Below are 15,553 nucleotides of genomic sequence, written 5' to 3'. Positions count from 1 at the left end.
TTGAGGAGCTACCGTAGATCCACATTCATGTTTTTCTAATACAACAAAAAACCTTAGTAACAGGCTCCTCTCTGCCTTGCTTTTACAGTCAGTATAGTGGATTGAAAGCAATGGGATACATTAATAGAGATGTGTACATGTCCTGTGTGATCATGTACTCAGGAGCATCGCCTATTAATCCCCAATACAAAACTGTCAGATAATCTGTGGTAATAAAACAACAGAGGATGTATTTGTAGAGCTGATCCGGAGTCTGTGCCAGCCCTTCGCAGCTGATGCCAAACACCGTCTCTGTCTCTGTGCAGAAATGAGTGCCTCTCTACCGGAGAACATCAAGTGCCTTATTTAATTTGCAATATTGATCTTTTTCCTTCTTGAATTGTTTGATGCTCACCACCATGAAGCGACGACAAAGTGCAATCTAATTGATTTGGCTCAGTTAGGAACAGAGGTTGCCTGAGCTTGTTGCGATCAGAGGACAAGCGATACTGAGAAGCAGCGTATTAGCTCAACACCATGTTGGAAAATGTTAGAAAATGACACACGTGATAATTTCATAACCACTCGTGCTTCCTTTAATGCCTCCCTAATGCTCACTGAGTTAGTATGGAAATGAATTTCTCTGTTTACCACAATCTGGGACGCAGAGTGCGGAAGATCCAAAGCAGCACCCAATGCTTTCAAGACACACTTCCACACTTTCAAGCTTTTGTTTGCAGTTTTAACTGACACGCGATGAGTAATTGAAATAAAAAATGAGGGCTGGTCTGGTCATTATGAGTTATGATGATTCAGTGTATTTTGATAATGCAGCCTGAGATGAGTCTCAGAAAATGATGTACATTAAGCTGCACAGTTTTCATTTTCATCCTCAAACCCCCCCCCCACACACAGCCTAATGACAGTTTTATGGGAAACTTCATTAGGCGACGAGATGTCGAACAGATAAACATCAGCTCATGTTAATTGTGGGATAAAGTGGCCTTGCTGTGGTCCTTTCATGTTGGAAGTCCACCAAAGAAACAGGAAAAAAAGGTTTATTGTTGAGGCTGGGGTGTGACCTGACACATGATTTATTATTAATTAATACATGTTTAAAATGATTTATCTTTGCAGCTCCGTCCTTTTCTTTGCTCCCTATTCATTCAGGACATCCTTTCTCTGGGGCTGGGTGTTTTGTTGTACACAGTAGTCTGCAGCCTAATGAAGAGAAAGTATTACAGCCTGCGCTGCTGCTGCGGACTGCTAAACAAAGACAGTGATTCAGCTAAGTTGTAATCTGAGCAGAGAACAGTAAATGAGTGTCTTTTAGTGTTAGACTAATATTTTGGGATCACACAGGCCGGGTATAGAGTATCAGATTTGTTAAGGCTGTGTATTGGCAAGAAACTGGCAGTACAATACATGTCATGATACAATGGTTACGTTTCAATATATTTCAATATATTGTGATACTGAGAGCAAGGCAATTTTTTTGTCGTAGTCTACAGAATACACCACCAGGTGCAGAAAGTCTGAGTAAAAAACACAATGAAAGAAAAATGCAACAAAGAGACTGGAGATCAGCACCACCAACTGTTTATCTTGATGTGCCCAACTACCATACCTGCCAGTATTTAGGTTTCAGAATATGAGGGCGTGGCCTTAATTAGCCTGGTTGGATTTAGCAGATGGGCTGTTTTTAGATTGTTGTAAAATTTCCACTGAATTAATCACTTGGACTTTTTAGTCACACCCATCATTACAGGCAAAACATTGCCACTGTCACTGTGCTGTTTTTCAGGAAGCTCAAGTATCACTTTCATTGGATCTTTAATATTATAACTCAACAGACATGTGGGTAGAGGTTCAGTAGAACCTTATCTCACTTTATCTCCCTCAAAGATTTGAGAACTGAAGTCTCGTTTGCCTTGCTAGCTCCAACTATTGGTGACAACCACCTATACACCTGTAATGATATAGTAACTTTGGCTGACATTCATTTCAAGAGGTGCATGGATTGTGTTGGTGATGTAACAGAGACAGAGATTTCATTTACATTCTGTTTGTAATGGAAAGATCTTAAAAGAAAATGCGTCTTAGAGTAGCTGTGGTTTATCTTCAGGATCCACAAACTCTCAATAAACCACAAGTTTGATTCTGGCGTGATCCTGCTGCTTTCAGGGAACCTCAGAGCAGTCGAATCTTTTTCAATCTATTGTGTGGAAACAGAACATTTCATGATGAGAAATGTTTTGAATTATGCATGGGAGGGACATTATTACCCCGATCTAGGATGTTTGAGAATCAAACTCATTTCATATTCAGCGTTTTTAGGGCACAGTTTAAAATGTTCTATAAATTTGCTTTGGGACTTATATGGCATAGTCAGCAAGTTATACAACATTCCTCATTATAATATTCATAAATGCAGTTAGCACTTCTTTATGACAAGGTCATTGATGGGTTGAAAGTTTTTGTTCAGTAGTATTTGTTTGCACTGTAAATATGCACTGATCGACATTTTATTGTTTCTCAGCAGCTCAGCAGAAGCACCCCCACCAGTCAAAACTTTACTTTACAAAACATGAAATAAGACTTGATTTGTGGTATGGAAACTTTTTTTAAAATAATTGAGTTTGTGTCCAATATTTGCATTGTGCTGCTGACATCTTTATCATCTGAGGAGCAGGAGGTGGGTTGTGAAGTTCAGTCAGGTTATAGCTAAAAACTGATGCCCACACTAAGCCTCTCGCATCCTTTAATGTGTCCTGGATTCTTCTGAACCTCGCTGCATCCTGCCTCAGTGGACCGCTCAGTGTAAATATATAAACGCTAATGCCTTTTAAAAGGCCACTGTAAGGAGAAAATGCACTTCTTCTCTTCTTTTTATTTTGACATGCAAAGGAGGGGAACACCAGAATATACCTGGAAAACCTTTTAAGGACACAAATTCATTTTCATTTAATTTCACTGTGGCTGAAACTTTTCCCTCTTTCCCTTCTCCTCAACCTATTTTTTTTTTTTTTTTTTAAATCCCGCTAATTAAATTTTGTGGTTACTGGCTGGACACTTAGCGTTGACTTGTTATCCTAGAAAACCTCCCATCTATTACACCTTCCAGTTTAATGCAGCCGCTCATGATGTAGAGGCTGAAGGCGAATTTGTCAAGCAAAATCCTCTGGCAGGTTGAGAACGCTTTGATAATCTCCTTGTGAGCAAGCCTTTAAATGAACAGGTGCCAAGATAAATGCACCCTGCAACTATCCTAGGCAAACAACACAAAGTATACGAAATGCTGTCGCACAGGGTAGAAGTCTGTAGCAGTTCTGGCATCTTTAAGGCGATTTGAACTTTTGAAGGCCTTAAAAGAACAAGCTCGTGCACTTTGAACAACCCTGCCACCCAAAGGGATCTTCAGGGAACTTTAATGTTCTTACAAAACCATTTAAAAATTTGTGGCTCACCCCGAGGACAAACAAGAGCATCCCTAAAGATCCCACGATTTCTGCAGTGAAAATGTTCTTTTGTATTTGTGTAACGCTGCAGCCATTACAACTGAGTTTGGCGGATTAAAATCGTTTGCTACCCTACACTTTCGTAAGAGGACAGAGTTTGACTTCCACAGAGATCCACAGAATGGAGTCCCTGACTGGCTGGGTGTATTTATGATGCTTCACAGGCCGGATACTGAAATGAAAGAGGCACCACTCGAGGGGCTCTCTGTCTTAATCCGTGGACATTATCGCAACACTGTAAGCGGGTCTTGGCTCGTTACCTCGCAGTAGAGAGCCAGGCTGGCAGGGTTGCAGGGAGAGAGGCAGAAAGGAAAAGGGAAGGAGGGAGGGCCTTGCCCGGCCGCCGAGAATGTAATCTCTAGATTAGGGGGCGAGACGAATTCCTGCTGCCAGCCTGACCTTGTCAAGGCAATGGAGGAGCCAGAGTGAAATTGAGATTACAGGACAGGAGCGAGTCGAGGCATTTTTTTTTTTTTTTTTGGAGCGTTAGCGTTTCTCTTTCAAGGGTCACAGCCTTGACACCATGATTCATACTAAACGTGTGTGGTCACACTGGTAGCACACATGAAATGTGTGTGGGGCAAACTGTTTCTGGCACTGACCGTACTGCCTGAAACCCTCGGCAGTCACTCAGTCCAGTGCAAAGTCTTTATGGGATGGAGAAACAACATAAAGAAGAAAAGCAGATGGCCAAAGCAGCGTAGTTTGTCTTAATTTAATGAGGCAGGGAAATGGCAGTGTTCTTAATTTCAATTTAGTATTTATGCATGGATGAAGACTTTGTTGTGTTACATTACACTAAGAACGGCTCAGGGTTAGAATGCTGCCATGAACATGCTTGTTTGGCACAAGCCTCAACAAAAATCACATCATCATCATTTTTATATTTGTTTCAGTGAAAGTGACAAAGTGACCATTCTAAATGAAATCATGACGCAGTGTATTTTTGCATATCGTTCAGCCCTACACTTTTTAATTAATGCCATTAATGTCCCAATATTTTAAATAAACACATTTTAAATTTTTGCGCTGAATATGCTGAAGTGCCAAAGTACTGATTAATTGGTGTAATTTACTGACTGTACCGTCACATTCTCACATGTATCTTTTAAAATAAGAAATACCACATACTTCCTCTTACACATTAAAGATTTAATTAAGCAGTTAAATATGCTCTTGCTCACTTCAGTATTCTCAGAGGTTTTGAGCTGTCACAGTCTACTTGGTCTGGTGTGACCAGTAGCTTAGCAAGCTTTAGCCAGTTCTTGCTTTGTAGTTATGACTCTTTTTTTAACCTTTTATTTCTTGAACGTTCATGTTTTGGTGTTCGCCATTGTACCGTCACTGCCACTCGTGCCCTCAGTTCGACGTGTCCCTTTAAATATTTATGATTAAATGAGCAATAATCAACGTTAAAGAAAAAAAAAATTCAAACGTCGCTAAACTAAGTAAATGACATCACCGAGCCAAAAACAGAAATAAAAAAATATAAAAAAATAATAAAAAAACACAAACTGTTCACACTCCCATGGAGAGTTTTGCGTTCATGTAACATCCCACTGCTGATTGTAAGAGGCTGATTGAAAAATTGGTTTTCAAGGTCTTTTAATTGTGTTCAGTAATTGTTTATTTTGTTAACAAATCTCCATCCTTTATTTTCTTCCTTTTGGTATTGAATATTTCAACTTTTTGAATGACCTCAGTGTCCTTTGATTGAGTTTATATAAGCATGTTCTCGTGGACAGAAAATGGGAAATGAGAATAATGATGTGACATTCCTGTCTTTAGCATTTTATTCATTTGCCTTGTAATTGCACAACAACAAAATAATGAGTGTGTCTGCCGCAGACTGCAGCAAACAGCATCAGCTGCATAAAGGAAGTGGCGGAAAGCTGATGACGAACTACCACTGTGCTTTTTAGACAAGCTACTGTATGTTTTTATTGCCTCAAATGCTTACTGAAGCAGAAGAGAAACTCACTGTCTTCCAATTTTCAGTTCAATTATTTACGCAATGAAACACACTGAGAGCTAAGTTCTTTCCATGCAGGTGCATCCTGTCTGTGATGTAGTGAAATGGAGAGCAGTGGAAACAATAATAACCCTCATAAAATACAAATGAATACAGAAAAAAAAAATGTCAGTTTTGCTGGTATTTCATGATTAGGAATGTGAGCAGCATCGCCTCGAGATAACGAGTGTAGCTCAACACAAAACATTTTACATCAAGGACAACAAAAGATGAGAATGTCAAATGTTTTTTCAATCATTTTAGACCATGTAAGTGTCTATTAATGATGCATAAAGGCTGATGTAGCTCCAGACAGTCTGCCTTTACAACATACCTGCAGGTTTATCCACTGACACACATGAAACACTTTTTTTTATGTACAATTAATCCTGAAGCACCACTCAGTTCTGCTAAATTGAACCGAGATATGGCTTCATGCTCTGTAAAAGAAAACGCTGGTTGTGTTTTCCTTCATTTCCGACGCTACCTCAGACCCATCCTCAGCTTTCGCTCACACCATAAAAAGGTGTCATAAAAAAATTCAAAGTCTGCGTTGAGTTAATTCGAAGCTGGAGACACAAACTGGCGTCAGAATACCCTTGAACATCCAAAGCAACAGTGAGCTCTTGGATAATTAGTGTTAGAATCAGTGCATACACCAGGGAGAATGTAGTTCTCATTATATTTGTTAGCTGTGAACTTTTGCTTCACACATATTGTTTACCAAAGTGCCACCACTAAGGGCATCCAGACTGCCTTATTAGGAAACTGCTGACCCGGTGCTATTTCTCACATTTAAATTAAAGGAACACAGGCTCTTACCACTTTGATATTATTGGTAATCAGTTATGGGACATGAATCTGGGCTAATTCAAAAAGTACACAGTAAACCTTCCTCTATAGAGCAATGTAAAGCAGTAGATAGTTCTCTGCAGTCTTTCAACCCAGTGCATTTTTGATCTTCCTCCAGCATCAACTTACATGACACAACTTGTACATGGATGTGGTTCATTATAGTTCAACATTTTTAGAAATCTGATTATTGGGGGAGGATGATAGGATCAGTCCCACATTGTACACAGTCCACACCTAGCTTACCATGCAGCCATTAAATGGTTGTTTGTCAGAGAATAGTGTTGGTAGGTGGGGCTGTGACGGCTTGGATTTTTGTCTCACCTTGGTGAAAAGGCAACATACCTGTTTATCCTCACGATTCTGAATGGATAAGAGATATAGCAAATGAATGGATGGATGGAAAATGACAGATATAATAATGATTAGGCTGAAGCCTGATTTGGCTTTTTCAAAGTGCAACATAAAAAGGCACACATAAAATACTTGTCCAGGTTTATTAAGTTTTATTTTTTTTATCTGTCCGAGATAACGACACCATCTGTGATCAGATAACTAGTGGACAGTCTCCTCTTACTCTGCCCCTCCCATACCTGTTCGTTCGCCCACCACAGTTTGCGTGTTAAAATATTTTTACACTTCCTATAATAACATGAAAGATCGCTAAAGAAGTGTGATGTGTTGTGTCTTCGTTGTAGAGCAGTGTGAAACTCAACTCAGCCCGTCCTCTTCCTGCTCTCTTTATCTCCGTTACACACAAACACACAAACACGCTGACAACAGACCCGTCGAGGTTGGACTGGCCATCACAACTGGAACCATAGGTTTTACTGGCCTTGGCTGTCAGTTTGCTGGTCCTGCCTGTGTGTGTGTGTGTGTTTGTGCCGGGACTGAGCTCATGCAAAACACTATGTGAGACACTCCCACCGCCTATAATCTAAACTGGATGGGATGGAAGACGGTCAATGATGATAATTAAATAATGATCATTGTGTTTATATTTCATATCACACACCACATACACTCCAGGTGTCTCACTCAAGACACAAAAGTTAGTTGTGCCAATTGTTTGTCTAATTCAGAGTCAAGTGAGTTGCCATAGTTTGCATCCTGTGACATCAGCTGGTCTCAGGCTTCAGGAAATGAAGCCTGTTACTAAATAGAACACAATTAAAGCATATTAGACATCATAAATGGTTTGTACAGGCTGAGAAAATAACTTCTCTCACTTAAAACCCTTTTCTTTAATTTGAAGGACGTCAGACATTTAAAGCTGCACTTACAGTCTCGGACAATGTTTATGTTTACATTTTAAAGGGGAGGGGCTTCCCTGTTGCAGCCTCACTTCATGATTTATGCAGAATGAAACATGTCATTTTATATGAAAACAAACAATCAAGAAAATGGTTGAATAAAAATTTTTAATTTTGCAGCTTTAAAAACTGAAAAAAAAAAGAAAGAAAAGCATATATTCTATTGGCGCTACAGTTCAGAATGAGGTAGTTTATTCGCTACATGTACAGCAGAGAAATGATCATTTTACTTGTGAATCTCTCTTCCATCTCGTCTGATAACAAGTAGGTACACCTGGTGTGCAGACATTGTATTTATGATCTCCCCCCTCAACATGAAATTGGAAGACTTAATGACCCAATTGCCTCCGTGCCCAGCTTGACTCTCGGGCAGGCAGCTGAAGTCATGCGTAATCCCACAAAATCTACCCAGCTTATGCATTTTAAATGGGAAGGCCTAAATTACAGAGCTGCTTTTAAGTGAATGCATTTCTAGTAGGAAAGCAGACAGCTGGGATGGTGTCCCATTGTGGGATGTCATCACCCAGGCAGATGCGTTTTATAGACTGTAAATATTTTTTTAATGCCTGCAAAGGCTGTAAAGTTGAGACGTTTCATGCAGGAGAAACTTTCTGAAAAATCTCAAACATGAAGAAACTCTGAAGAAAATCAGACTCTCAAAAGAATAATGATAACTTTGGTTTATCACAACTGTGGTATCTACTCTTTCATCCTCAACAGGTGAATTTCTCAATCTGGGAAAAACTACGTGGAGAAAAAAGGCAGTTCATCTTTCTAAACTAATATGAATCAGCTGCCCAGAGATCTGAATGAAATATTGAATTTTGAAGATTTTCTTAAGTTATTCTTCACTCGGTTTGATTGTTGGTCTACAGCCTCTGGAGGAGGCCCATAAATATATTGTTAAATATGCATGTATATCTTGTTCCTCTGACAAGTGCTGCTGCTGCTGGAACAGAGTTTCTGTTATTGTTGTAGAGCATTTGAATTCTTTTTATTCCTTTACCTAAATCTGAATGATGTACCTCAGAGGATGTGGCCAAAAGATCATATCACAATCTTTTTAGGTAGGATCACAATCCACAATCTGAATCACAAGTCTCCCCACAGATTTAGTTGAACTCGTGGTCACATGATTAGATGTGCATATGGTTGCCTGGACACAAAGCCTGTCACTTCAGCTTAAAAGCCCAATTTACCAATCTGTGCATCGCGTTTCCAACTGATTTTATTCTGAAGGTGCTGACCAGAAGTTGTAATTTCTATCTTTCTTCTGCTTTGATGCCTTTTTTGGATGTTTGCAGCTTTCTTTCTTTCTTTTGCAAATGGTGTCTTAATCTTTTGCTTAGTTCATATGGAGTATTCATTTAATCCATATATATATATATATATATATATATATATATATGTACTTTAATTTGAAAGTTCAGTTGCTGCCCAGGCTCGTCGGTCCCACCTCAGGCAGGTCTATCGTCCTGTGGACAGACAGTAACTCCACTGTGTTGGACTGAAGCTGGTGACAAGGACTGCTGTAGTTAGCATGCTAGCTAGCTGTTTAATAGGCTCGTTAGTAGCAACTTCACTTTGAAAATTGAAAATGTAATTCATGTGATCTGTACGGTTCATCAGATCACCCACCCCTACTTTGGATGCTCTGAAATGATTTGGTACCCCAAAAATTAAAATATTTGTATTATTATTTTTTTTATTATTATTTATTTTCATAATCCTTGCCATTAACACTGGAGCGTATGTTCAACAGTTTGTTCGACATGCCAACTGATGAGGTCTCACGAGTGCTGTCATACAGGGGAGCGAGATGTGATGAATCGTAGATATCGGTGATGACGGCACACCTCCTCACGGCAGTCATGATGTTGCACTTGGTTGTAGACATTAACAGTTTATGAAATAAGGTGTGTGAAGAGGAAAAAAGCTCAGATCCTGTGCACTCGCTCACCTGTACACACCTGGACAGCTTCTATGGAAGAATGGAAGAAAGTGTCCATTTCAAAAAGTAAAAAAATAAAAAAGACCTGCCTCATAAAAGAGTCCCTGTAAAACTGCTGACATGGCATCTTGAACTGCAGAAAAAGTAAATTATTACACTTTGTATTATTAATTTTTAATCCATGAAGGTTTTATATTTGTAAAGTCTAGAAAAGCAAGCAAATTGTACTCAAGTGAATGGGCACCATCCTTGAGTTTTAATTATATATATCCATGGTTTGTGTGCAGTTTTCCTGCGCAGTCAGGGTTTATTAGTGATATTTCAAATTTCCTTCATCTCAGTTCTGCCTCCAAATAAAGTGGTTTAGGTAATTTACTTTATGTAGCTGAACTTTCATTGTTGTATGTTGCTTCATTTTGTTGTGGAGATGTTCTCCAACGATGGCCAAAACTAAGAAAATAATCCTTTTTTAATAATGCTAGGACACCAGAATTATCCTTGAATCTTACTTATTATATTAATGTTGGAGCCTAACAAATTAAAAGGATGAATATATATATATATATATATATATATATATATATATATATATATATATATATATATATATATGAAGGAGTAAGAAAATCACATTTCAGCAGCAACAGCACTCATCAGGGGAACAGGATGTACATGCATATTCAACAAAATATAGGCCAAGTGGTTCCCCCTGAGCCCACAGACTCAAACATAACATATCTTAAGGAAATCTTCAAGATTCAATATTTCCTTCACTTATTCTGTTATGGTCTCCGAGCAGCTGAGACACCGATGAAATCTTTATCAAAACACTGAATTCATTTCATCCCTCGCATAACTCCACTACAACATTGTTAGACGTAGGAGATGGGTATTCACGTGAAGAACAGCAACCGTAACGGCAGAGAAAGAGACTTCTGGTGATATTTATCAGTGAGCTTCATGATGCTCAGGTGCTGATTCACTGAAGGTGTTCTGCTGTGTTGCTGTGCTGTGGCTCTGTCACTGTATTCTCCATCCATTTGTAGCCAGACGAGAGGCCTCCCGAAGAGCTGGAAGGGGGAAAACAAAAACAAAAAAGAAACCAGCATGCACGCTGTGCTCGTGTCAGTGATGCATGCTTGAATCTCTCTCTTCTGAAAACCCGCTAATGACTCGGAGGTGGAGGGTGGCTCTCGGTGCATGTGGACCGCACTCTCTCCCTCACAAACCGCCGCACAAACAAGATCTTTTGAAAAGAGCTGTGGTTAGTTAATTCACACTTGCCGATTCTGTCTGGCCACATTCAGAGAAGGAGCTCATTTGAAGCTGATCTTTGGCTGCTTATTACACCTGCTGATTGATTGCAGAGCCCTGTTGGGGGTTTTATTTGGTCTTGAAATGTAAAAATTTCTTTTCCGGGGCTAGTTCGGAAAATTTGTAGCTGTAAGCTTGGGAAAAAAAAAAAACATAAAAAAATAAAAATTGAGACTGTTTGTAGTTGAAACACAGTCTCCATCACAATCTCCGAACACATCAGAGCCTGAATGTTTTGAGGACAACTCCTGGTTGAAGGAGAAAACTCTGTCTTGGCACGTTGCTAGGCGATGCATTAATATTAATGTTGTCTTTTCTCAGAATGTGTGCGCTCTCTGCCCCCCCTCGGGATAAACTGAAGCTTAAAGATATCTCCATCTCACTGATACTTCTTTTTTATCCTCGTATCAAAGGTTTTAATTACATTCTGTAAATGTAATGCTGCAGAGCTTTGTTGAGAAATCACAATTGCCTTTTTAGTTTCTAGTTCGCGGCGCTGATATGCTCGGCTCCTTTCTGACCCAGTGTAATTGAAAAACAGGGATGTGGTATATCTGGTTATGTGGCGTTTGAACATGTGAACGTGTTTGAGTTTTTTAGATTGAACCCGAGCTTATTTGGCTGGATCTAATCTTCACATCTGAATCAGAACCAGGCTCCAAAAATTGTGTATGAAAAACATAAACTTAAAAGCTAAAGCGCCATGATTGCTCCGTTTTAATCGTATTTGCTTTTTTTTTTTTTTTTTTTTTTTCATTTAAATTCATCTTGCACAGGAGAAATAAATCTATGATGAAGTTGACTCTGTTCCTCACCATTTCCCCTGCTGGGCTTTTAGCCTGGAGTCTTTGTCGTAGCCTCTCAGCTGCCCTCTCTGCAAAACCATTTTCCTGGCACTGAAACACAGATGTTATCCATCTGATTAAACGTTCAAGGTTACATCTCCAAATACATCAAAGTCTACCTCTCCCAAAAGAAGAAGCGTGACAGCCAATATTTTTGATAGCCTGGAGGTACAAGCTCCAGTGTCCTCCCCTTTTTTTTATAGGCACATGAAAGGGACTCCAGCACATGTCGTGTTACAGGTAAATTGGTATGTCAGCTCAAAGCATCATGATGACTGAGCCTCGGCCAATAAGTGAGATGAACGACTTTACAAGCTAATGAGCCAATAAAGGATGAATGAATTTTCATAAATAAAAGCACAATTCATAAAGTTTTTTTTTTTTTTGTTGAGTAAATCTGCTGATTAGGGCTAAAATGATCAACTGTCTTTCTGTTCAAACAGCTGTGTAGTTCTCCTCAATACTAGACTGAGGTCAGTATCTATGAGGAATACTGGTGGAGTTTAATTTACCTCTCGAGAAAAAAAAAAATTGCTTGCCTGGGTTTGCAGGCAAAAAGAAGGATTTTCTGTTTTTCTGTGTTTTTTTGCAAATCGGATTGTTTTGAAGATGTTACTTTAATTTTTTTCCCCCCAACAATTTATTAACTAATTAAAAAAGAAATCACATAATTACAGGAGGAGTTCAACATAATGGAAAATGTAATGGAATTTTGCAAAAGATTGATACATTGATAAATTGGACTGAAACCAATGATTATTTTCATAATTAACTAATAAGTCGTATATATAACATTTATAACTAAAGATTATTTTTTTCAATGAATCAATTACTTGTTTGTTCAATAAAATGAAAAAAAAAAAAAATATGAATATGACCAAGAAAACTAGCAGATATTCACATTTAAGAAACTTCAACTTGCAAATTTTTGGTTTAAAAAGAGGCTTTAACAATTGGTTGATTATCCAAATTGTTGTAAATATTCTGTAAATTGATAATCGACTAACTCTTCTCTTATATATATATATATATATATATATATATATATTAAGTAGGACGCTAGAGATGGCAGGTGGTTAGTGTAGCATTGTATCAAGGCTGAAAGAAGGGAAAGGTGTCTACCCTGGCTCTGTTAAAGGTTCAAAAATACATGTACACCTCACTATATCATGTGTAAGGTTGAATGCATTCATAAACAATCATGGAAGAACAGGAAGTTTTGATTTGATGAATACTGACAAGTGTTGGAAAAAGCTGGCCACAATGACTAGTGATGCACTGATCGTCGTTAGCTCATATCCGCGGATGGGCTGGGTCCTAAAAATGAATATTCTGACAAACAGCAGATGGGTTATGGATGGGTGAAATAATATGTAATGTATGAGGAAACTATTATTGACATTCTCTAAAATGTGAACATATTTTAGGCTTCATTTTTCATCAGGGAGGAATTAGACTCTGTGTTTGGACTGCTTAACTCATTATGATTTATTATTTATTTTGGGCAAGGGCCAAATGTTATTATGAGCTTTTAAATTGTTTGTGTTCAGGAAGTAGCACAGAAAGAATGTCAGCCTGTGTTCAGTCTACTGTGGAAATTTGGGCCATTTTCATTTTTACCAAAAAAGAATATAAATGTTTGTTTATTAAAACCAGCCTATTACAGTGTGATGTTAACATATCATCACACGTGACAAGCCTCTGAGACATAAATGTAATGTATGATCAGGTGCAGGTCTCCATATTGTGGAAAATAATTTGTTCGGCTGAGTGGCAGGTGGATTATTTATCCATACATGCAGACTCGGTTGACATCAGTCGATCCATGCATCACTACTGTCCGCACGTTCTCCAAATTTTGTCGTCACGGTAACATTTGGTACAGCTGTGGTTGTCCAGACCCGAAACCAAAACCTGTGCTCACTGACCTGGCAACCAGAGTTAGAGCCGGAGCCACTCCACAGAGATGCTCGTGGACAGAAACAGTTGCAGCGTGTAACTCTCCCTGTATTTTAGGTGTGAAACCTGAAACCTGGCTCCTTTCACTGATTATGGAGATAACTGTTACGGCACCTGTGCGACGGTCCTGTTACAGCCCTGCATATCTGCTGCCTGTCATCCCTGACTCATTACTATTCTTCTTCTCTCTTTTTGTAGAGATTGAAAAAATTCAGAAAGACGAGGGGAAGGAGGAGGAGAAGTTCATCGACGTCGTCATCAACAAGAACATGAAACTGGGCCAGAAAGTTTTAATACCAGTCAAGCAGTTTCCTAAAGTAAGTGCTATAGTACCACCACCACCACCACCACCAGAGACTCCTTCAAGAATGTGATGTGCACAGATAGAGAATTTTAGATCGTGTTATTTATAGATAATGAAGCCAACTACAGTTGCTCTGGTTTTGATTTAAATTCCTCACAACAGCCACTTGACACTTTTTGTTGATGCTTTATGTTATTAGATGTAGCATATCTGGAAGGCGGCATACAGGCGGAGTGTTGGCTGACAGAACTGGGGTAGGACTATATTAGGGTTGTTACTTCCTGTCTGAAGAGTTGTGTAAGCTTTTGAGATGTTACTACTGTAATTCTCACCCCTCCTCCCTCATCCACACACCTCTCCATTACACTGACCTTGGTCAATGACGCTTTGATGCCTCGGTGTATTAATTTGTCAATGAATATTTATGAATACACGATTCAAAGGAATTTTGTCACAGTGGATTTCACTGTCTCGAGTGTGCAGTGATACACAGTAGATGCATGCACTTGTAGGTCTTTTTCTCAAAAACGTAATAGCTTGTAAGGTGAGAGTGCGTTCGCAACGCGACACACGAGTCATGTGTAGAGTCATAGACGGCCGGCTTCACAGTGACCTCAACGTGAAGCCGCTTTTGAGTGATAATGCCGCTCCCACATTGAAGAGCACACAAGGCTTCACCCTCCACAAGGAGTCTTCACCAGGAGCAGCAGTTTATTGGCGCCACACACTCGGTGCATGTCAGTGATTTCCCACTGGGAGCACGACGGGGAGGCTGATGTAAAAGTGAGAGGGCTGCTCCTACACCATCACTCAAGTTTTCACCTCAGCCCTCCAGGGGGAAGGACAGTGGTAACCTGGAGTGAGTGGATGGAGAGGACGGCAGGGAGGAAACACAGTGCAGGAGTCAAACACTGAACCAGTGTTACTTCAGGGGTAAATTTAGATTTAGTTCCCTTGTGTTTTTCTGATCAGAATCACTACAATTTTAATGATGTGCACAGTAAAATAAGAGTCAATTTGCTGGGTGTAAGAATCAGCCGTGTGTCAGGTTCTATATAAGTCCACACCCAGCATGACCCACGATAGAGTTGTATCAGCTGTGTGAAAGCACACCCCCAGTCAGCATTCTTTGATTTGAAATAAGGAAACATTCAGAAACAAGCATGAGAGAAAGAATCACCAGTAGAAAAAAAATCGCCTGGAAGATTGTCTCTTTGTTTAACTTAGATTAGTTTATCAGTTTAATTACTGTGATGCCTAATTCTGAATTTAACCTTGTTTCACTTTCTCTGCTCATGAGCATTTACTTGGTGACTGACTCTATAGTCTCAGCAGTGGCTTAGTGAAGCTGCACTAATGCACATGCAAGTCTAACATCATCATCCTAACAAGATGATGTGTAGCACAAATGATGTTCTCCTTCTTTATTTAGCCTTTTAGCTTGCTACCATTTGCTAATTAGCAAAAGCACAGCTGAGGCTGGTAGTTTTTTTGTTGGTCATAAACC

General features: G+C 39.3%; 1 protein-coding gene across 2 annotated transcripts in view; it reads left to right on the top strand.

Annotated features, from left to right (window-relative positions):
- khdrbs3 (KH domain containing, RNA binding, signal transduction associated 3) overlaps positions 1-15,553 on the top strand; it is a 117,674-nt gene that overhangs the window by 41,100 nt on the left and 61,021 nt on the right. For both annotated transcript variants that reach the window (XR_011693931.1, XM_071500611.1), the window contains exon 2: positions 13,941-14,059. Coding sequence is in view for 1 of the 2 variants with exons in the window: in XM_071500611.1 (XP_071356712.1) it covers positions 13,941-14,059 (119 nt within the window). In the remaining variant the exon portion in view is untranslated. The remainder of the gene's footprint in view (positions 1-13,940; positions 14,060-15,553) is intronic.

This window comes from Trachinotus anak, unplaced genomic scaffold, assembly GCF_046630095.1.
Source record: "Trachinotus anak isolate AG129_WGS33_773 ecotype Australia unplaced genomic scaffold, CSIRO_AGI_Tana_v1 ptg000016l, whole genome shotgun sequence".
NCBI lineage: Eukaryota > Metazoa > Chordata > Actinopteri > Carangiformes > Carangidae > Trachinotus > Trachinotus anak.
The sequence above is the reverse complement of the archived record's forward strand: the minus strand, read 5'-3'. Positions and strand labels throughout refer to the sequence as shown.